We start from the raw sequence: 23,415 nt of genomic DNA, 5'->3' as shown, positions 1-23,415 counted from the left end.
GGTACCTGGGAACCTAAAGTTGTTGCCAATTCAACTAGCAGCTTACGGTTTCTGGAAGACTGCCTACGGTACACCATTCGAGTAGTTAACCGCATAAACTTATACAACCGCACAATCTTGTGAAAGGTTAACAGGTTAGCGTGCATATGCACTGCCTAGCGCAGAACAACCCTTTGGGTTCACACTAATTCCTAAAGTGTTGTGCTACTTGCTACGTAGCCTACGAAATTGGTTACATAAAGTGCAAAGCGTTATTTCAAACCACTGCCCATGAAATTCCATAAAACCATGCACTTTTGATGCGAAATGGTAGCAAATTTTGTGTCCCAACAATCTTTAGTATGTTATGATGCAGGCCACGCAGCTTAAAGGATTGGAGAAATGACGACTAGCTAAGAAGCTTATGGTCAGGGGGCAATAATGCAAGATAAAGCTAAACAATTCAACGCCCTAAAAGATCAAAGTTAACAACCAAGTAGTCATGCAGACTCGCCTACTTCGGTAAGTAAGGTGTTTGGCTGCTGACTCTCTGGTTAACAACTTTGCAGAGGTTTTAAGCCTAGATCGACAGTCACATAGGTCATGCAAGCCCGTTTGCTCATTAAAAAGCAGCGCGCTTCGCTAACGACCTTGCGATTAAAGATTTAATGGACCATTAATACGAAACATGTAATTATTGAGGTCATTCGACCCTGCAAGTTAGAAGTTTCAAAAGATGCCTCAAGCAAGTGAAGACTTGCACCCCGACAACCCAAAGTTGGTGCCTAAATCAATGAAGATGGGCTCGATTGCTTTGTTCAAAGTAGCTTGCTCAGTTGTTCATTTTATGGCTAAAGCTTGAAGCAAGGCAAAGAGACAAAAATGAAGTAAAGCGAAAAAGTGGTTTATTAATTTCTAGCAAATTGGTAAATTGAGTTCAAGCAAAGTAGGAAAAAAGCAAGAAAGTAAATCCTATAGTCTATCTAAAAAGACTACTCCTCAACAGCTTGGACATCTTTAGCATCCGTATAGCTTCTAGTAGTATCAACCTTCTGTGCTTCATCTATAGCTGCCACATCCTGGGTAGCACTATCAACCATCTCTGCCTAGGTGGCACCACTTTCAGCCACACTTACCTGGGCAACCTGATCCTCAACTGCTCCACCAACGGTGCTCTCGAATGAAAACTTAAGCAGATCTTCAGAAGAAATAGCAAAAAGCTCATGGTCTTTATTAGATAAGACTTAGTCGGACAACATGCCAATAAAATGATCTATATAGCCAAGCTTATATAAGTCAGCTTGACCTTGGGCAAGAACAACCTTAAGATTAGACTTCTCACTCTTCAACTGCTTATTCTCCTTAATCAGGTCAGTACAAGCATTCTGTAACTCACCTAGTTCCTTCTTCAAGTTCTCGCTTACAGACAACGCTCCATACAGCTCCACTTCCTTGGATTCAAGTATACTGACTGCCTTCTTGAGTCGAACAACATCATTATGCATGGCAAACAACTCTACATCCTTAACATCAAGGGCATACCGAAATTCTAAAATGGCACGCTCAAGGTCTTGCACTAGCAACGTCTGGACTTCAATCTTCTTTTATGCAATACCATACTTCCCCCGGATTGCGGTAAGCTGAGCCTTCAAGTCATTGATCTTTTGGCGAGCAATCTCAAGCTACTAAGCAGTGGGGGCAGAGACTAGACCTGGCAAACGGGTCGTGTCTATCGTGTTCGTGTAACATCTGTCATCTTAACGGGTCGTGTCGTATAACACCCATTATGATCCGTTAAGAAAAATATTTTTTTTCTTTTCTTAAATTTGCACATACCACACATTGTCACATAAATATTACTTCAAAACATTAAAACACATTTGTCGTTTAAGTACTAAATCTACATTCGAAAATAAGAGCCTAATAAAATAATAATACAAACACTACTAATCTATTACAAATATTAAATGTGCAAGGATATGCAATTAGTATATATAATTATTATAGTTTATTCATACTTTTATTAAGTATAACATAAGATTTTGTGATATCCACTAGTTTAAATATTTTAAATTGAAGATCGAATTTATTCTTTGTATTCATATAGGGTCAAGGAGTGTAGCTGTAAAAAATCATCAAAATCGGAGTTAAAATAACTATTAAATCGTGATTTTTCTTTTTATAACCGTCGAAAAGTTTTGTCTCGATACTTGATCTCTGAATGTTTGTTTTTTGCAATTTTTGGCATATGCGATCTTAAAGTATATACAAACATGTTTAACGGTTGGATGTTTGAAACTAGTTTCGTAGAATGCGTATATCTCATCAAAACAATAGATTCACTATCACTTAAGAGTTTATTCATACTTTCATTATCCACTAGTGTAAATGTTTTAAATTGAAGATCGAATTCAATCATTGTATTCATATAGGGTCAAGGAGTGTAGCTGCAAAAAGTCATCAAAATCGGAGTTAAAATAACCGTTAAATCGTGATTTTTCTTTTTATAACCGTCGAAAAGTTTTGTCCCGTTACTTGATCTCTGAATGTTTGTTTTTTTTCAATTTTTGGCGTATACGATCTCGAAGTATATACAAACATGTTTGACGGTTGGATCGTTGAAACTAGTTTCGTAGAATGAGTATCCCATCAAAACAATAGATTCACTAATACTTAAGAGTTTATTCATACTTTCATTAAGTATAACATAAGATTTTGTGGTATCCACTAATGTAAATATTTTAAATTGAAGATCGAATTCATTCATTGTATTCATGTAGGGTCAAAGAGTGTAGCTATAAAAACTCATCAAAATCGAAGTTAAAATAACCGTTAAATCGTGATTTTTTGTTTATAACCGTCAAAAGGTTTTGTCTCGTTACTTGATCTTTGAATGTCTGTTTTTTGCAATTTTTGGCGTATGCGATCTTGAAGCATATATAAACAAGTTTGACGGTTGGATCTTTGAAATTAGTTTTGTACGATGCATATCCCATCAAAACGGTAGATTCACTAACATTTAGAGTTTATTTATACTTTCATTAAGTATAACATAAGATTTGTGGTATCCACTAGTGTAAATATTTTAAATTGAAGATTGAATTCATTCATTGTATTCATATAGGATTAAGGAGTGTAGCTATAAAAAATAATCAAAATCGGAATTAAAATAACCGTTAAATCGTGATTTTTCATTTTATAACCATCGAAAAGTTTTGTTCGGTTACTTGATATCTGAATGTTTGTTTTTTGTGATTTTTTGCTGATACAATCTCGAAGCATATACAAACAAGTTTGACGGTTAGATCGTTGAAATTAGTTTCATATAATTCGTATCACATTCAGTTCAATGGTGTGTGTGTATATATATATATATATATATTTATTTATTAAGTAGATTTAAATCTATTTATTTTGCACGTATAATTGACCAGTACACGGAGTAGTACATCACGTGTTATTATAAAAATAGTGATAAAAAGTTAATAACTTAAAAAAAATAAAATTTCCCACTACTTTTATTAATTTTCATTTTTCCCTCTCTTTTTTGTTTCCTTTTCAGCTTTTCTTATAATTTTCATTTTCCCTCCCTTCTTTTTCTTCAAAGGGCGGCAGCCTACCCATCTTTCCCTCTATTTTTTGTTTCTTTTTCAACTTTTCTTATACTTTTCAATTTCCCTCCATCTTTCTTCAAAGGGTGCGGCGGGAATGGAATGGAATTATGGAATCAATGGATGCATATTAATTAATAATTATTATAGTTTTTATAAAATTTAATATATATATATATATATATAATTATTATAGTTAATATTTTGGGGGTATAATTATTATAGTATATATAATTATTATAATTATTATAGTTAATTTAATATATATATATATATATATTTATATATATATATATATATTATAGTTTTTAGGGGTATAAAATTGTTAAATTAATATATATAATTATTATAGTATTTTTTTAGGGTTATAAAATTATAAAATTAATATTCTTCTTATTGTGTATCATGTTACTTACGTGTATACCTGAATAAACCTGTTATCTTAATAAGTGCTTATCGGGTTACCCGATAACGACCCGATTCGTTATCGTGTCGATCCGAACACCTGTTAATTTCGTGTCGTGTCATGTCGGGTTATCGGATCGTGTCAGGAATTGCCAGCCCTAGCAGAGACATTAGATCTTTTCAAAAAGGCAAGTTCAAACTTCAACTCTTTAATTTTCTCAGCAGCCGAGCAAGCTTCTGCTACCATGGCTACTGCTATCTCCTTAACAGCCTTGGCGTCATCATGCTTCACACGTATGTACTCGGCTGTCAAGATCATAGATTTTCGTATCATAGCAAGCAGGGAACCCCTTCATGATTGAGTCTTACACCTCACAAAGAAAATTGAGTAGACAACCTTGTTCACGCCATCAACAAACTTGGCACATGCTTCCATGTCCTCAAGCATATCAGGCTTCAATAACGTATAGATCTTGGAAAATTCCCCTAAGGCTGGTTTGGCAGGCTAATCACGGCTGCTTATACAGGCAGTGGAATCGTTATCCTCGCTCTTCGCCACTGCATGCACCTCCGAATTTGGATCGGACTTGGGCACGAAAGGCTGTCTTGGAATAAAACCAGGTATAAGGGGCACAATAGAACTTTTTCGCTTCGCAATCCTGTCAGTAACTATTCTAGTAACCCTCGGAGTAGCAGGCTTAGATCCAGCAGCCTCCCAGTAGTGAACACACCCTCACGAGCAGCAAATGAAGTCTTCGGTTTTTTCTCCACCAATGGCTCTCGAGCATGTGACAAATATCTCTTTCTCTCGCCTCCATTAACAACAAGCTCCACGGTAACAATTGGACGAGCGAACGCCTCATCCTTGATCCTTATAATCTCCTCATGCGGGGGCAACCTACCTTTCTCCCTACGAAGAGGACTGAGCAACATTCAGCAGGGATCCTCAAAGCGATGTGCACCTTCTTCATGTCTGGAAAAGTCTTAGGAGTTGAACCAAATTCTGAATCTACATAAACATATGAGGAAAAATCAAAAGGCAGCTCAGCAAAAGTATAAAGCAGCTTAGAGACTAAGTAGCTTACATACCATTGATGAAAGTAGTCGAAACGCGCAGCCCAGACGAGAGTCGGATTCTCACTCGCTGTTGATCTCTAGGGTCTCTCTAGCCCAGCCATGGTCCCATTTGCTCGAGTGATCGAAGAACCTATGACGGGTCCTCAGCTGTTTAACACCATCGATGTGACCTATATCAACGAAGTACCAAAACTCGTTGGTAGTTAGGTCTAAGTAAAAAAACCTACTTAAGTTGTGAAACCCCACCATCGCACAGACTGCATTCAGATAACACTGAGCAGGAGCACACTTCATGGAGCCGATCACATTTTAGAAGAATCGAGGCATAGGAAAGGTGAATCCCAACACGAAGTAGTAAAGGTGAAACTTGATAGCTTTCTTAGACCCAAACGGTTCACTGCTGCTACCATTCTTGAGGAAGTCTTTGAATTGCTCATTGGAACCTACCTTGATGTAAGCAGCCCTGAAGTAGCCTAGCTTACTTACAGATTTGCCCTGGTGATACAACGGTAGAATAAATTCATAATTCTTATGGCTCGAGGAAGTTATGTTCGAAAACATCCTACAACGGCGCAAGGAAAATTGTTAAAAGACTGCTCAAAGAAGGAAAAAAAAATTGCATAAAGCAGTGCGTCAGGCTGTAGCCCAGCTGGCTGCCCCACAGACCCAGCACATCAAACCCAAGACGTGGGCCCAACACCCCAAGCCTTCTTCTTAGCCCAATCTGACGCCAAGCTCCATTCTAGCAGGCCTCACAGCCCAATTCAAATGGAGGGGGGTTGGCACCTCACACCTCATTCTCTCATTTACCATCTTTATCGCTGCACGGGCCTGAGCCTAACAGCAAGCTCATGGAAGGCCCAGCCCGAGCTAGACTTCCCCCGCAGTGCCCTAGAGCTCCCTCAGCCCAAGCCAAGCCGACACCTGGCATCAGCCAGCCAAGCTACCCGGCAGCAGTAACATAGCAACCTACGGCTGCATAATTTCCAAGTCTTCAACCCCCGTCGAGCTAAAATTCAAGCCCTGAGGCTCCGAAAAATCAAGAAGAAAGAGAAAATTAATGTTTTCTTACCTTGGAGAAGAATAAAAGCAGCGTAACACAATTCTTTGCATGGGTAAGCAACGAAGATTGCTAGAGGAGGGGAACAGATATCCTCTGGCTTTTCTCTCTTTCTTGCGGGGTTTTTAGTTGCACTCCAAATTTATTTAATCCATGCGTGACATAGCCTTAAATAGGTTTTGGTGGCAATTACATTCCCTTTCTTAGAAGAATTTAAATTGCAAGTCAAAAAGGGAATCTACATCAAATTAGGACACAAACTTCATTGCAGCTTTGGATTCCTACATCTCCTGCCCTTTCCTGCAAGCAGCCCAGCAGGTGTGAGGGCATTTATGGAGCAAAAAATAATCCCAAAAATCATGGAGCTGACATGTGGATTATTTCCCAAGAAAGACAAGAATGCATCTATTAAATGAGCAAGGAGCAACCTCATTCACCACACCCAGCTGATGTAGAGCAGGAAGAGATCAACGACTACTTAAGGCACCCATGCCTGTAGGAAAAGTCAAAGGTATTTATGATAGAATAATCTCTTATTCTTATCATAAATACATTCCTAATAAGAGAATATCTCTTTCAAGTAAGTTATCCTAATTCCATTTATTTAAGATATTTACCTAATTACTCCAAGATATTTGTTTACACAGATATTTTGGAATATTCCCACCAAACATTCCACATAGGGTTGGCCACCCCTAAACCCTAGATGGCCGGCCCACTTCCTCATTCTCTCATATAAATACACCTTTTATCTCTAAAATTCAAAAAGTTTTTTGCTACCCAAAAACACTCAAACACATTCTTTCTAGAATTCTAACCTTGGCATCAGAGATTCTTCAGCCAAAGCCCCCTCCCAAAATTTATTGTGGGCGCGTGAGGCTTTTGACCTTAATCTTAGGTGTTATTATTTTATAGGTGCATTTTCGTCAAAGGAAGAGACGACGGAAATTTGCACCCACAAATGCATTTCTTTTAACTAATATTAAGCTAATATTTTTTTTTTAAAAAAATTGTGTTTGAATTTGAATTTTTTTGGTTAAAATGTTTACAAAAATATTATATGACAATGTAATGTTAAATTAATTCAAAACAGTTTACATAAACAAAAATGTGCGCCTATTCAAACAATCACATAAAATCGTAACAACTCAAATTTAGGAATTCTACTATAAGTGCTTTTCCATTGGAGGCAATATTCCTTTAGGGACACAAAGATTCCCTTACAGCAGTACTCAAAGGTGGTGGTGGGAGTCCCTAAATAGAGACTCCCTGGGCATCTCGAGTGCTAGTCCTCAAAGCTGTCCTTACCATCGCATAGACCTTATAAATGAGGAATAAAGCTCTTCAATGCACCAAAAGTATAAGACTCACTGGATAGATGAGGCAAGTCCTCACATATAGGGACAATATAGGGATCAAAGTGGTGGAGCCCAGTGAAAATTTTGAGTGAAAGACTTGGCCCACCCATGTGCAGATTTCTTGCTGCTGTGCAACTCCATGCATGGGTCCCAATGAACTTTTTTCTTTTGTTTATTGAAGGGAAATCAACCGTCTTAATAACTTTTTGAATTTTTATTTTTATTTTTACTATTCAGATCAATGGTTGAGAAAGTAACAATAAATTTAAAATCTTTTAGTCCTTAAATTTAAGGACTATACTATAAGGACACTCCTATGAAATTAATATTCTTTTAAGAACAAGTATATTCCTGTTAAGTCCCTAAATAGTGGTGGTGAGAGTATCTAAATAGGGACTCCGATTAGAAATGCTATCACTTACGAACTTAAAGGGAACTTTTGTGTTCTTGAAAGAATATTGTTTCTAATGAAAGTCCTTATAGTAGAATCCCTAAATTTATGTTTTTTTACGAGTTTATGTTATAATTTGATTGGGTGTATTTTTTTTTGTTACTTCTTTAAAACTAATTTAACATTCTGTAGCCACATAGTACAATGATCTAGTGATATTTCTCTTCATTGTAAGTGAGAGGTCATGAGTTCGATTCTCGTTAAAGACGAATTTAAAATACTTTATTGCTAATCTTTTGTGAGGCTTACCTCACTCTTCCTTCATCTTAATGTAAATAATATCGTTTGTCAAAAACTAAAATTTAATATTTTTGTGAATATTTCGACTAAAAATTTGAATGCTGAGACGAAATTTTATCGAGAGAAACGTAAATCTTGAGGTCGGGTTTGCTCATTAGTTTGCCCATGCTGTACTGTTTGGTACGTGGGACGAGACGGAACGGAACGGAACGAGCCGTTCTGTCCCACGTTTGGTGCGCCTAAAAACTGTGGAACGGGTTGTCCCATGGGACGAAATTTGGTTGATTTTTCGTTCCACCTCTTCCCCCTGGAACGATCCGTTCCACATCCGTGGAACACAAATTTATAACATTTTATGACAAAATTTCTCCTTATCTTTTTCAATATTTACATCATCCGTTTCGTCCTGTTCCGTCTCATCCCGTTCTGTTCCGTCCCGTCTACTTACCAAACGGTACCTAAAGCTTGGCGATTCCGTGGGCCCACCGTTTGTAATCTATTCCGTGTTAAAGAACCAGAGTCCGCTAAACTCATTTTAAATTCAGAAAAACCAAACTCAGATCAGATGGACTAAGGCTACATTGTAAGTGGGCCCGCACCCCACCAATAGGGGTATAATAGGAAAATCCAATATTAAAACGACACCATGTTGCTAGTCTTCACCTCTCCGACTCCGAGAGTCTGTCAATCAACCATACAAAGAAACTGAGCTCGGTCTACACTCTCAGAAATCAGAGAGAAGAAAAATGGGGGAGACAAAGACCGTACATTCCCCATTGGTGACGTACGCTTCCATGCTATCGCTGCTTTCTCTCTGCCCTCCCTTTGTAATTCTACTGTAAGCTCTGTAAATCTTTCTTTTTGCTGTTTTGCTTTATTTATTTTTTTCGGGTTTTACTTGTTTTGTATGAAAAACGAAATGAGTTTTGCGTTTGATTGTTTTCGGATTGAGTATTTTCGAGGATGGTGGTATGGGGAGTAATGGGTTTTCGTTATTCTTTGGTTTTGTGGGGAAAATAGGATGATTGAATCCGAATCTCGTATTGGTTTTTCGTTTTCTTGTTTGTTTCCATGGAAAATTTTAATTTTCTGGGAGAATATGATGTCTTGAACTCGAATTATGTTTATTTCTCTTCGTTTATTCCCTAAGCTTTTGAAGAATTTGTCCTCTATATTAAAAGTTTGAGGATTTGTAGTGTTGATGTTGAAAGAAAGAGATGCTGTAGTTTCAGATATTAAATTTTAATTTTATAAGAACTGTGAGATTATGAAATTTTGAATTATACAAAGTCATTTAAAGTTTTTATCTCGTGTAGATGCATTGATAGTGTGATTTATTAGTATTACTCTTTTTCTATAATCCCTGTTTTGATAATGAGAAGACGCAGACAAAGAATCTGAATTTGAAACTTTTAAAGTTTTAGATTTTGGTTAGTTGGGACGCTGTAAATTACTTAGCGGAAGTAGAGCTAAACCAATAAATAAACTGTTGAAATTAAACAAAACAAAGTATATATGAGTAAAAAGGTTTCAGAATTTGGAGCACCTTATCAATTTATCAATCTACATGCCATTTACTGCTACATGATATCAATGTAATTATTATGATGGTTATGAATGGTTGAACTCAGAATCTGATACTTAATGCAGATGGTATACAATGGTACATGCTGATGGCTCCATTTTGCAAACTTGGGATTACTTGAGGCAGCATGGACTGCAGGGGTTTATCAAAATATGGCCAATACCTACTGCCACTGCATGGAAGATTATTGCCTGTTACGGTGCTTTTGAGGCTGCACTTCAGCTTCTTTTACCTGGAAAAAGGGTTGAGGGGCCAATATCTCCAGCTGGGAATCGACCTGTCTACAAGGTGCTGGATACTCAATTTCTATGTGTCAAAATTGCTTTGCCAAAGTGATCATAAAAATATGATTTCCAACTCCTATGCCAATCTCAAGTTATATATATATATTGAATGTTCTGAATCCTTTGGCCTTGTAAAAATCACTAGATATAAAAATTGTATAAGTTAAAGCATTTTTTTGTCATTTTTTCTGCACCCGGACTTGCAGAAATGTAAAAGTATTAAATTGATTACTGTTCGCAGTTATGGAAACGTCTACTACTTGTTCTGGATAGTTCTATATGCAAATTCTTTCCCTTTTCTAATGTAGCTTGTGCATTTTGCAGGCAAATGGTATGGCGGCCTATTTTGTAACGTTGACTACCTACCTTGGCCTTTGGTGGTACATATTTTCTCTGTCAATTCATTGTTTCCTATTATGAATGCCGCACATTCTTGAGTTCACTTTCCTAGAAATTCTATCATTTTCGGAATTATTGAGTTATTGATGCAGTGGCCTTGTAGCACCAAAATGTTTGCTAGTGCATTTGATGTTTTTCTATGTTAAATTTCAGGTTCGGGATATTCAACCCTACAGTTGTTTATGATCATCTGGGAGAAATATTTTCTACCCTCATTTTTGGAAGTTTCATCTTTTGTATTTTCCTGTACATAAAAGTGAGGGTTTATAAGTACTCCAAAATATAAGTTTATCTGCATCTTACAATCATTTTTTTTTACACAAACACGTTATGTTTGCAAGGGCCATGTGGCACCATCTTCCACTGATTCTGGATCTTCTGGGAATGCAATAATTGACTTCTATTGGGTAAGTTTCATTTTTCCTGTTTTCCATCTATTATGTTCCCTGCCACTCAAAAATAAGCATGGATAGACCTTTTAGTTTAACTGAATATATACCCTGTTTTAACTGAATATATACCCTTAGAACGTTCACATTCGGTTGTGATGCTAAGTTGGACAGTGTGACTATGCCTTGTTACTTATTTTTTTTCAAGATATCTGTTATCCATTGACTCGTACTAAATAGCCCATGTAAAAAGTGATTCTTTCAATAAGCCAAATAGTTGTGCTATCTGTGATCTATCTGAGCAAACGAGAGCAGTTCAAAATGCACTCATAGCTGTAATTGTGGTTTCAATCAGATTCTTGATGTACTTTATCAGAATGAATAAGTCTGTCCCAAGAGAATTTGTGCTAGTATCACGGTCTTGCTTTATTCGGCCCTTGTGCTGCAACACTCTAACTTAAACTCGTGAACCTGAAGATTACTTTTTGATAATACTGATTTACTGGATTACCTTGGTATCTCTTTTAATACAAGTCATTCTGATTAGATGGGATTTTTGTGTTGTATACTATTTTTTTCTTACTCTCTGGTAGTTGATTAGTTGGATTGACTTCTTCTCCAGATTTTGTTGTACTCCCTCTGTTTGTTTTGTAAAATACCCTTTTCCATATAAAAAGAAAACTAATTACTTCGACTACTTCAATAGATTGTACAGCATATCTTCTTCCATTTAGAATTATTGTTGTGTGACTGAGCTTTTAATAAGAAAAAAAAATTCTGTTTTTTATTGGATATGACCTGATGTATAAAAAGTATTATTCACTCTTCGTTTTTCGTAGGGCTTGGAGCTGTATCCACGAATTGGTAAATACTTCGATATCAAAGTTTTCACAAACTGCAGATTTGGGATGATGTCCTGGGCAGTTCTTGCTGTGACCTATTGCATAAAGCAGGTAATTCGTCTGAGATTTTTTTTTTTCTGTCCTTACCGTTTAGGTCCAACTCCGCCTATGTCTTACATGGCCGGTCCCAAGCCCGGATAAAGGAGGAGGGGGAGGGCGTCAGGTAGTCGACAGCCGGCACTCCATGATCACGTCGAATCCTTATGAAAATGAATCCAGAACAAAATCGCGCTAAAGCTAGGGCGTCACCCGTAAGTGGCGCGCTGTGTGGCCCGAGCACAGTGATAAGTGAGCAAGGGTCGCTGTATCTCCATCGGCACCCGGATGCAGTGTTAAATGAGCAAGGGGGCCATAGAAACTTCTTTTCGAACGACTCCACTCAAAGTTGTTTGGGAGCATATGTTCCTATCAACTTTACCCGGGACACACAAAAGAAGTACTTTGATCCTATTAGACGGGGGAGGGTGAAGAAGCTAGGACAGAAGGGTAGAGTTCAAGAGAGCAAAATGCGTTTAGGAACGTGGAATATAGGAACCTTAACGGGAAAATCTATGGAAGTAGTGGAAGTTATGGTGAGGAGAAGGATAAATATTATGTGCCTACAAGAAACTAAGTGGGTTGGTAGTAAGGCAAAGGATCTAGAAAACTCAGGGTTTAAACTTTGGTATTCGGGCACAAATAGAACGAGAAACGGTGTTGGCATCATCGTGGACAAGACCTTGGTACAAGATGTTGTAGATGTCAAGAGGGTAGGAGATAGAATCATGGCAATCAAGATTGTAATAGGACAAGAACTTATCAATGTGATTAGTGCGTACGCACCTCAAGTAGGGTTGGATACGAGTTCGAAGGAGAAATTTTGGGAAGATCTTGGAGACTTGGTGCAAGGAATTGCTCAGACGGAGAAGTTATTTATAGGAGGAGATTTAAATGGACACGTGGGCAGGGAGACAGGCAACTATGGAGGTTTTCATGGTGGCCATGGTTTTGGGGAGAGAAACGAGGATGGGGAAGCTATCTTGGATTTTGCAATGGCATATGATCTCTTCTTAGCCAACACCTTCTTTAAGAAGAGAGAAGAACATGTGATCACCTACAAGAGTGGGTCGTCAAAAACACAAATAGATTTTCTTCTAATGAGGAAAGGGGATCGTATAACTTGTAAGGATTGCAAAGTTATACCAGGAGAGAGCGTGGCTAATCAACATCGCTTGTTGGTGATGGATGTACATATCAAAAGAGTAAGACAAAAGAACAAGACTTGGAAGTGCCCAAGGACTAGATGGTGGAATCTAAAAGAAGAAAAACAAGCAATTTTCAAAGAGAAGGTAATCACCCAATGTGTGTGGGATAGAGAGGGGGAAGCTAGCCAAATGTGGGATTCCATGGCTAGTTGTATCCGAAAAGTAGCAAAAGAGGTATTAGGAGAGTCCAAGGGCTTTGCCCCACACCAAAAGGAATCTTGGTGGTGGAATGAGGAGGTACAAACAAAGGTGAAGGCTAAGAAGGATTGTTGTAAAGCCTTATACAAGGAGAGGACCGATGAAAATGGTGAAAGGTATAGAAAAGCGAAGCAAGAGGCGAAGAAAGCTGTCAGAGAAGCTAAGTTAGCGGCTTACGACGATATGTATAAACGACTAGATACCAAAGAAGGAGAGTTGGATATCTATAAACTATCTAGAGCAAGGGAAAAGAAGACAAGGGACCTAAACCAAGTGAGGTGCATCAAGGATGAGGATGGAAAGGTTCTTGCTACAGAGAACGCGGTTAAAGACAGATGGAGAGGTTATTTTCATAATCTCTTCAATGAAGGACATGAAATGAGTGCTTCTTTAGGGGAGTTGAGTAACTCAGAAGAGTGTAGAAACTACTCTTTTTATCGTCGAATCCGGAAGAAAGAAGTGGTTGTAGCTTTGAAGAAGATGAAGCATAAAAAAGCAATAGGCCCAGACGATATACCAATCGAAGTGTGGAAACTTTTGGGAGAGACAGGTATAACATGGCTCACTGACCTTTTCAATAGGATTTTGAAAACGAAGAAGATGCCAAATGAGTGGCGAACGAGCACTTTGGTGCCTATCTACAAGAATAAGGGCGACGTACAAAATTGCATGAACTATAGGGGTATTAAGCTAATGAGTCATACAATGAAGCTCTGGGAGAGAGTCATTGAGCATAGATTGAGGCAAGAGACACGGGTTTCGGACAACCAATTCGGGTTCATGCCAGGGCGCTCAACCATGGAGGCAATCTATCTCTTACGAAGATTGATGGAAAGATATAGAGATGGGAAAAAGGATTTACACATGGTCTTTATAGATTTGGAAAAAGCGTATGATAGGGTCCCAAGAGACATTCTTTGGAGGATTTTAGAGAAGAAAGGAGTACGAGTAGCATATATCCAAGCTATAAAGGATATGTATGAAGGAGCAAAGACTGCCGTAAGAACTCATGAAGGACAAACCGAAAGCTTTCCCATAACTGTAGGATTACATCAAGGCTCATCCTTAAGTCCTTACCTTTTTGCGTTGGTAATGGATGAGTTAACAGGACATATTCAAGATGATATTCCTTGGTGTATGCTGTTCGCAGACGATATAGTGTTGATAGATGAAACTCAGGAAGGGGTAAATGCAAAGCTTAACCTTTGGAGAGAAGTGTTGGAATCTAAAGGTCTTCGCCTAAGCCGATCAAAGACAGAATATATGGAGTGCAAGTTCAGTGCAAATGGAGGCCAAAACGAGTTAGGGGTGAGGATCGGAGATCAAGAAATACCAAAGAGCGACCGTTTTCGTTACCTAGGATCTATCTTGCAAAAGAACGGAGAATTAGATGGAGATCTCAACCATAGAATACAAGCTGGATGGATGAAGTGGAAGAGTGCATCCGGCGTGTTATGTGACCGCCGTATGCCACTGAAGCTCAAGGGAAAATTTTATAGGACGGCAATAAGGCCGGCGATGCTGTATGGCACAGAATGTTGGGCGGTGAAACATCAACACGTACACAAAATGGGTGTAGCGGAGATGAGGATGCTTCGTTGGATGTGTGGGCACACGAGAAAGGATAAGATTAGGAATGAGGATATCCGGGGTAAAGTAGGAGTAGCCGAAATTGAAGGAAAGATGAGAGAAAATCGGTTACGGTGGTTTGGACATGTGCAAAGAAGGCCTACTGACGCTCCGATTAGAAGATGCGACTATGGGACAGAGGTTCAGGGCCGAAGGGGTAGAGGAAGACCTAGGAAAACTTTGGAAGAGACTCTAAGAAAAGACTTAGAGTACTTGGATCTAACGAAGGACATGACACAGGATCGAGCACAATGGCGTTCTAAGATTCATATAGCCGATCCCACTCAGTGACTTGGATTTTCCAAGTCTCCAACCGAGAAGTTTTCCTCACTCGGAAAATTAAGGGAACACTACCCCAACCTACATGCTCCACTCAGAAAGCTTCAACATACAAGCTTCAACAAAAGAAAATTCAAAGAACTTAGCGAAGAAGGCTTTGGTGTATTTAACACAGTACGTTGAAATGAAGGAAAGCTTATTTATTGATATCCCCGATAAGCTACAAATATGTACATATACATGAGTCAAAATAAACACACAAGAGGGAGCCTTCACAAAGGTTGCTTAGGAGAAGTCTCAGCAGTCGGTAGAGCCCCAGAAAGAGAAGGCACCGGAGGGGGATCATTTGGAGCCTCAGTACTGGACAGAACCCTAGAAGGAGGAGGCATCAGAGGTTGATCATTTGGAGCTTCATTACGCGGTACAGCCCCAGAAGACGAAGGCAATAAATGCCTTTGGAACAAACCCACAAATCTCTGATGATCAAGTAAAACCTGACCATCAGTTTCCTTCATCTGGTCAAGCTTCCTCTTCATGTTTGTAGCATAGTCATGTGCGAGCCGGTGCAACTGTTTATTCTCATGCTTGAGCCCTCTAATCTCCTGTTTGAGACTCATCACTTCAGCCGCCAATGATTCAACTTGGCGGGTTCGAGCAAATAGGCGTTGGGCCATATTAGACACAGAACCTGCACACTGAACACTGAGAGCCAGCGAATCCTTAACAGCTAACTCATCAGACCGTTTGGAAAGTAGTCTGTTATCTTTGGGAGTGAGAAGGTTCCTGGCCACCACCGCAGCGGTCATATCATTCTTCATCACGGAATCCCCAACGGTAAGAGGACCAGTAGGGGAGACGAAGGATGGGCGCCATATGTTGTCTGGAGAAGGCGGGGCTGCCTCTTCAACAAGGTTCAAGTCAAAACGACGGTCGGAGGGGCCAGACATTTTCAAAGGTGTTGAAGAGAGAAGAGGTCGGACAAATCAAGATCTTAGAAGTGCAAGAATGAAGCTTCTACTGGTGGAGATTCAAGTGTGCTTTGGAACTTAATGCCAGCCCCTATAAAAATCTGCACTCGACGGAGCTTCAGAAATCGAAGAGGCGCCTGCTCAGAAATCGAAGAGGCGTTTGCTTTCTCAAAAGCTGGGCTGCTTAGAGATCACGAGGGTTGATCTCAGAAATCGAAGAGGCGTTTGCTTTCTCAAAAGTTGGGCTGCTCAAAGACCTCGAAGGCTGATCTCAGAAATCGAAGAGGCGCTTGCTTTCTCAAAAGCTGGGCTCCCCAGAGACCACGAGGGCCGATCTCAGAAATCGAAGAGGCACCTACTTTTCCAGCCTTGTCAGCACCTGTCACACGCACACTCAGCTTTGCGGAAATTATGGGCATTATGTCGAAGACTTCTGGGGAAGTAGAAAACACATGAATCTTACTGTTCAATCACCCACTTCCCACACGCAACAATAGCTCATGGGTACCACAGATAACTTTGCCAAAGTTCTCTGCCAAAGTTGAGCACGTGAAGCTTGCAACTCCCACTACATCGCTCTGACCAAGAAGGGTAAAAGAATAGCAAAGAAACAGCACTAACAAAGTTTAGACCCATAAATTTTGAAGGTCTAGCTACCATATTATTACCCACAAGGGTAAAGGAATAGTACCACTGCTGGATAATTGGAAAGTCCCTGTGTGTCAACCTCTGTGCTTCGTGGCAAGGTAGACTAGCAAACATGCCCAACCTTTACTCACATTCGAGAAAACACTCCCAATAAGATTGCTTGCTCCAAAATCGAAGAGGCACCGTCCTCCGAATCTCGAGAGCCAGACTCCCAACATGACTAAAAGGTCGTACCCAGTGCACAAGACTCCCAACATGACTACTTTCTTAAAAATCGAAGAGAGGGTAAAGGAACAGTACCATTGCTGGATAATTGGAAAGTCCCTGTGTGTCAACCTCTGTGCTTCGTGGCAAGGTAGACTAGCAAACATGCCCAACCTTTACTCACATTCGAGAAAATACTCCCAACAAGATTGCTTGCTCCAAAATCGAAGAGGCACCGCCCTCCGAATCTCGAGAGCCAGACTCCCAACATGATTACTTTCTCACAAATCGAAGAGACACTGCTCCCCGAATCTTCGAGAGCCAGACCCCCAGCATGATTGCTTTCTCAAAAATCGATGAGGCATTGTTCTCCGAATCAATCGAAGAGGCGCTCGCTTTCTCAAAAGCTGGGCTGCTTAGAGACCACGAGGGCCGATCTCAGAAATCGAAGAGGCACCTACTTTTCTAGCCTTGTCAGCACCTGTCACACGCACACTCAACTTTGCAGAAATTATGGGCATTCTGTCGAAGACTTCTGGTGAAGTAGAAAGCACATGAATCTTACTGTTCAATCACCCACTTCCCACACGCAACAATAGCTCATGGGTACCACAGATAACTTTGCCAAAGTTCTCTGCCAAAGTTGAGCACGTGAAGCTTGCAACTCCCACTACATCGCTCTGACCAAGAAAGGTAAAAGAATAGCAAAGAAACAGCACTAACAAAGTTTAGACACATAAATTTTGAAGGTCTAGCTACCATATTATTACCCACAAGGGTAAAGGAACAGTACCACTGCTGGATAATTGGCAAGTCCCTGTTTGTCAACCTATGTGCTTCGTGGCAAGGTAGACTAGCAAACATGCCCAACCTTTACTCACATTCGAGAAAACACTCCCAACAAGATTGCTTGCTCCAAAATCGAAGAGACACCGTCCTCCGAATCTCGAGAGCCAGACTCCCAACATGACTACTTTCTCAAAATCGAAGAGAGGGTAAAGGAACAGTACCATTGCTGGATAATTGGAAAGTCCCTGTGTGTCAACCTTTGTGCTTCGTGGCAAGGTAGACTAGCAAACATGCCCAACCTTTACTCACATTCGAGACAACACTCCCAACAGATTGCTTGCTCCAAAATCGAAGAGGCACCGCCCTCCGAATCTCGAGAGCCAAACTCCCAACATGATTACTTTCTCAAAAATCGAAGAGACACTGCTATCCGAATCTCGAGAGCCAGACCCCCAGCATGATTGCTTTCTCAAAAATCGAAGAGGCATCGTTCTCCGAATCTCGAGAGCCAGATACCACAGACCACTTTTTCAAAGTGCTCTGACAGAGTTAAAACATGTGAAACTGGCAGCTCCCACTACCGTGCTATGACCAAGCAGGGTAAAGGAATAGCATTACTACTTCTTAGGGAGACTCCTATATATGTCGACCTCCATCCCCAACAGACAGGCAGACCTGCAAAAATGCTCAACCCTTCATCATATCTGAGAGGGCACTCCCAACGAAGCCTTTCGAAATATTCAGCTTTCCTTCCCCCCGATAATACCTCTGCAAACAAGCTATACTAGAGCAAGAATATCTCATATCATCAGGGTTAAAAGCAAGAGTATCCCATATCATGCTTTTTCCCTGTCTTTTCCTTTGGCCTTGTTTTTACCTGCAAGACAAGGAGAAAGAGAGCAATCAGTCAGCACTTGGAATCAAGCTTCCAGCCAGGAACTGACTGCCTGGAACCCCTTACCTGATTACTTACCTGGCATTGCTCTCGAGTACTCATCTTCAACATCTTATATTTCCAGGGAAGATTCCGCATCTGCTTGAGGAACAGATAGGGCAAGTGCGAAGGATACAAGGAAGCATGTGGAGACAAGCGTAACAGCACACGTGCCGATACATCCATTACTCTGTCAAAAGCAAAAGTATCCCATATCAGCAGGGTGGAACGTACTCTAGATTTGATGGACTTGTTTTGACCCTCAAATTCTTCAGTCGGCCTTATACTCTGGAGGAAACCAGAAAACCCTCCAGCTCAGTTCAAGAATAAGCCTGTGGAAAGTTACTTCTTCAAAAGCAAAAGTATCCTATATCATCTCTTCTCATTTTTCTTCTCTTTATCCTTCATGCTGCTGCAAGATGGGGAGAAGGTGAACAATCAGTCGGAGCTCTGATTGCTTACCTTGTCTGTCACCTCTTTCAGCAGACCCCCTAGCTCGGCGACTTGAGGGACTCCTACTACATGGTTTGTATCGCGCTTGACCAAGCTTGAAACTACAAGTAAGCTTCAAGTGAAATTGATACATTACCTTGTGCATCTCCACCAGTTAAAGATACCACCCCTGGATGGAGGAATAGTACTTCCAGAGAAGATGCCACATCTACCTATGAGACAGATAAGGCAAGTCAAGACGACACCACACTCCGATACTTAGAAGTTTCGTGATTACGAGATCATTCTCCCACAATATTTCCTAATGTCATTTGTACTAAATCTTTCACTTGTACTCACTAAAGGAGAGCTTGAACCTATGTACTTGTGTAAACCCTTCACAATTAATGAGAACTCTTCTATTCCGTGGACGTAGCCAATCTGGGTGAACCACGTACATCTTGTGTTTGCTTTCCTATCTCTATCCATTTATATACTTATCCACGCTAATGACCGGAGCAATCTAGCGAAGATCACAAAAAGCGACCGTTTTCGCTACCTAGGATCTATCTTGCAAGAGAACGGAGAATTAGATGGAGATCTCAACCATAGAATACGAGCTGGATGAATGAAGTGTAAGAATGCATCCGGCGTGTTGTGTGACCGTCGTAGGCCACTGAAGCTCAAGGGAAAATTTTATAGGACGGCAATAAGGCCAGCGATGTTGTATGGCACAGAATGTTGGGCGGTGAAGCATCAACACGTACACAAAATGGGTGTAGCGGAGATGAGGATGCTTCGTGGGATGTGTGGGCACACGAGAAAGGATAAGATTGGGAATGAGGATATCCGAGGTAAAGTAGGAGTAGCCGAAATTGTAGGAAAGATGAGAGAAAATCGGCTCCGGTGATTTGGACATGTGCAAAGAAGGCCGAATGACGCTCCGGTTCGAAGATGTGACTACGGGACAGAGGTTCAGGGCCGAAGGGGTAGAGGAAGACCTAGGAAAACTTTGGAAGAGACTCTAAGAAAAGACTTAGAGTACTTGGATCTAACGGAGGACATGACACAAAACCGAGCGCAATGGCGTTCTAGGATTCATATAGCCAACCCCACTTAGTGGGAAAAGGCTTTGTTGTTGTTGTTGTTGTACCGTTTAGGTCCAACATTTTCATTTTAGTTGATATATTTCTAATTTCAATACATTACCAGCTACCATTGTAGTTTGTTAATGTTAACATTGTTGTCCACATTTACCTTTCTGACACAGAAAATCTGTGTGCCGAAAGGGCCATGATCAAGAGTGTACTTGTTCACCTCTATTTAAATTATGTCATCCATATTTTATCTGATATCAGATTTTCGTTTCTTGTTTTACCAGTATGAAGTTAATGGGAAAGTAGCTGACTCAATGCTTGTGAATACTATATTGATGCTGGTGTATGTCACAAAGTTTTTCTGGTGGGAGGCTGGATACTGGAATACAATGGATATTGCACATGATCGAGGTTCACATATGCTCTACCTTTTACTTTTTCTCCCACTGTTTAGATGTTGGCATGCCCAAGACTAACCATCAGATGTGATAATATTAACCTTAACGTTTGAAGGTTAATATTTCACCTTACTGAAATGGTGGTCTTTTCGGGGGCTGATTGTCTTGATATTTGATTACCAGTAGCCTGGTATTTACCATGTTTTTATGGTGAACTACGGGCTACTATTAACCGCATCTCTTTGCAAGTCCAAGGTTTTCATGCTGACTATCATCATATTTGTTCTTATCCCTGTAGATTGACCCATAGTAATGTAACTTTCTCAATCATGGTTTCCTCATCCTTCACTTGGTTCAGTTCATGCTTCATCTCACTATGGTTCATTGTACTTTTGTCTCTGGCAGCGGGATTTTATATTTGCTGGGGTTGCTTGGTCTGGGTTCCATCTATTTATACATCTCCTGGCATGTACCTGGTCAACCATCCTATAAATCTTGGAACTCAGGTATAATCCTGATATGTGGTTTGCCCAATTTTTTGAAGTTATGAGTCACATTAGTAATTTAGTAGTAAACGTATTTGGTTATGAAGGTGTTTTCTAAGTTAGTTAACTCGTGATTTCCTTATTTTAAAAGGCTGGCTTTTACTTTATGTTTTAGCCTTTTAGGTCACATTTTCTTTTTATGTAGGGGTCGTAACGAATGGTGGATAGTTATTAACTTATTATGTACACACCTGGTTCTAAAAGTTCAATGAGCATGGAAAGCGAAGGATTAACCTTTAGACTTCGGCCATTGACCAAAAAAATTAACCATTGGAGTTTGGTTACTGGTTAGGTTGTTTGTATGAATATGATGAAATTTTCTTAATGTCAAAGAATTTATATGCCTTGCTTTTGGTTTCATTGCATTGTGCACGAAATTGTGATAAGGTCTTGTCATTATGCGAGTCAAGGTATTTTCAGAATTTGAGAGGACCATGCTGAAAACGTGAAATCCAGTGGACCTCCAATGAATAAAAAGACAAATGGGAAAAAACAATTCCGGTGCAAGAAAGAGAAGAATGGATAAATAAAAACTTTAGATAGTAAAAAATCTGGCTGCAATTCTGGCAAATATGAATCAACTGATTTTTACGATGTGTGAAACTTCTCAGCTGAGTCATTTGTCTTCTTTTCTTCCTATCATTATTTGTCACGTTTCTGACAATCTCCAACCTCCTGTTCCAGCTAGCACTTTTTATTCTGGTGGCCGGGATCCTTTGCATATACATCAACTATGATTGTGACAGGCAAAGGCAAGAATTTCGGAGAACAAATGGCAAATGCTTGGTTTGGGGGAGAGCTCCATCAAAGGTGTTTTTTCTCATGAAGTTTATCATGTGACTCATTCATTATATGCACAGGTTGAGATTATTTTGGCTGACATAAAAGAGTTTTGCCCATGTCAGATAGTTGCTTCATACACTACCACATCCGGGGAAACAAAGACAAGCCTTCTTCTAACCTCAGGATGGTGAGAATTTCGACTCTCTTTTAAGTACACAACACCTCTGTGCACACGCATATAACTGAGTATTTCTGTAACTTCTTTTTGTCGCACAATGGGAGTGAGTTGAGCCATGCTTTTGTTGGTATGCTTCTCGTGTTTGCACATTGCCTATCCTAATTCATGCATGTGCTAGATTTAAAAAGATAACGGTTTTGAAATCATTGCTGAGTGTATTGCTCTACTGCAGGTGGGGTTTATCACGTCATTTCCACTACGTGCCAGAAATATCAGCTGCCTTCTTCTGGACTGTTCCAGCTCTTTTCAATCATGTAACCATTTTTGCTTAGTGTTTTATTGTTGATTTTCTGGACTGTTCAGAAATCTACAGAATCTAGCGTGCTTCAGTTTCCTGCCGTTTAGCTGAACTTTTTCCTTGTTTTCCTGCAGTTTCTACCATACTTCTATGTGGTTTTCCTGACAATCCTTCTGCTTGACCGAGCCAAGAGGGATGATGACCGATGTCGCTCCAAGTAAGCAGATACAGATTCCTGTTGTTACATAGTATGCATTCTTGGGGAATCCGCAAAAACTGAAATGACCTCTAGTGGTTGCAAAATGAAGTAACCAAGTTGTAAAAGCCATAAAAAATGAAACGGTTCCAAGCATTTCATGTAATTTCGACTGAGATTCTGACGAGGAGCGTTTGCATTGCAGGTATGGCAAATACTGGAAGTTATATTGTCAGAAGGTTTCCTACAGGGTCATCCCCGGAATCTATTGAAGAGTCGGAATCCTGTACGCATCGACGAGGGCGCGAGGTTGAATTCGCTTTTTCTGCTCAAAGGCTCATTTGGTGATTTGAGAATGCTGTGTACGATTGCTTTGGGGATGTAAGTTTTGGTGTATTGTGGTATTGGTCTTGTGGACTGCCCAAGGAAGCATTAGTTTTGTATTTGCTTATGAATATTTCATGTACAAGTTCAGACTTTTTTGTTTTCATTAATTGCCATTAATAATAAATTACCACTATACCTGGAGTTGGGTATACAAGGAAGGGGTTTGCTATCCACACCCTATTTTACTTCTCACACACCCCTTGTTAATTTCTATCTTTTGATTTTCTTCAATTCATCCGATCCACAACAACAACAACAACAACAACAAAGCCTTTTCCCACTAAGTGGGGTCGGCTATATGAATCCTAGAACGCCATTGCGCTCGGTTTTGTGTCATGTCCTCCAGTACTCAAGTCTTTTCTTAGGGTCTCTTCCAAAGTTTTCCTAGGTCTTCCTCTACCCCTTCGGCCTTGAACCTCTGTCCCGTAGTCACATTTTCGAACCGGAGCGTCAGTAGGCCTTCTTTGC

General features: G+C 40.0%; 1 protein-coding gene across 2 annotated transcripts; it reads left to right on the top strand.

Moving 5' to 3' along the window:
* The first annotated feature begins 8,728 nt into the window (after positions 1-8,728).
* Positions 8,729-23,105, top strand: LOC103405421 (7-dehydrocholesterol reductase). Of its 2 annotated transcripts, XR_011578257.1 has the most exons (14): positions 8,830-9,019; positions 9,832-10,054; positions 10,375-10,430; positions 10,603-10,705; positions 10,791-10,856; positions 11,678-11,791; positions 20,447-20,573; positions 20,966-21,066; positions 21,790-21,915; positions 22,011-22,075; positions 22,299-22,380; positions 22,499-22,581; positions 22,766-22,940; positions 22,978-23,105. XR_011578257.1 is itself a non-coding variant. In XM_029097479.2 (13 exons), the coding sequence occupies exons 1-13, from the start codon at positions 8,928-8,930 to the stop codon at positions 22,830-22,832; spliced, it is 1,305 nt and encodes a 434-aa protein (XP_028953312.2). In that variant the 5' UTR covers positions 8,729-8,927; the 3' UTR covers positions 22,833-23,105. The 2 variants fall into 2 exon arrangements, 1 of the variants encoding a protein (XP_028953312.2); XM_029097479.2 differs by having other exon boundaries at positions 8,729-9,019; positions 22,766-23,105.
* The last annotated feature ends 310 nt before the right edge of the window (positions 23,106-23,415 follow it).

The sequence above is a fragment of the Malus domestica genome, chromosome 17 (genome assembly GCF_042453785.1).
Source record: "Malus domestica chromosome 17, GDT2T_hap1".
Classification (NCBI taxonomy): domain Eukaryota; kingdom Viridiplantae; phylum Streptophyta; class Magnoliopsida; order Rosales; family Rosaceae; genus Malus; species Malus domestica.
Note: the sequence above shows the minus strand (reverse complement) of the source record. Positions and strands in the feature narration are given on the sequence as shown.

Excerpts from the sequence above, each read along its gene's own strand:
- LOC103405421 (XM_029097479.2), top strand. The coding sequence starts at position 8,928 with ATGGGGGAGACAAAGACCGTACATTCCCCATTGGTGACGTACGCTTCC. Across the intron at positions 10,055-10,374 it reads GGAATCGACCTGTCTACAAG|GCAAATGGTATGGCGGCCTA; the intron begins GTGCTGGATACT and ends TGCATTTTGCAG. Across the intron at positions 20,574-20,965 it reads GGATATTGCACATGATCGAG|CGGGATTTTATATTTGCTGG; the intron begins GTTCACATATGC and ends TGTCTCTGGCAG.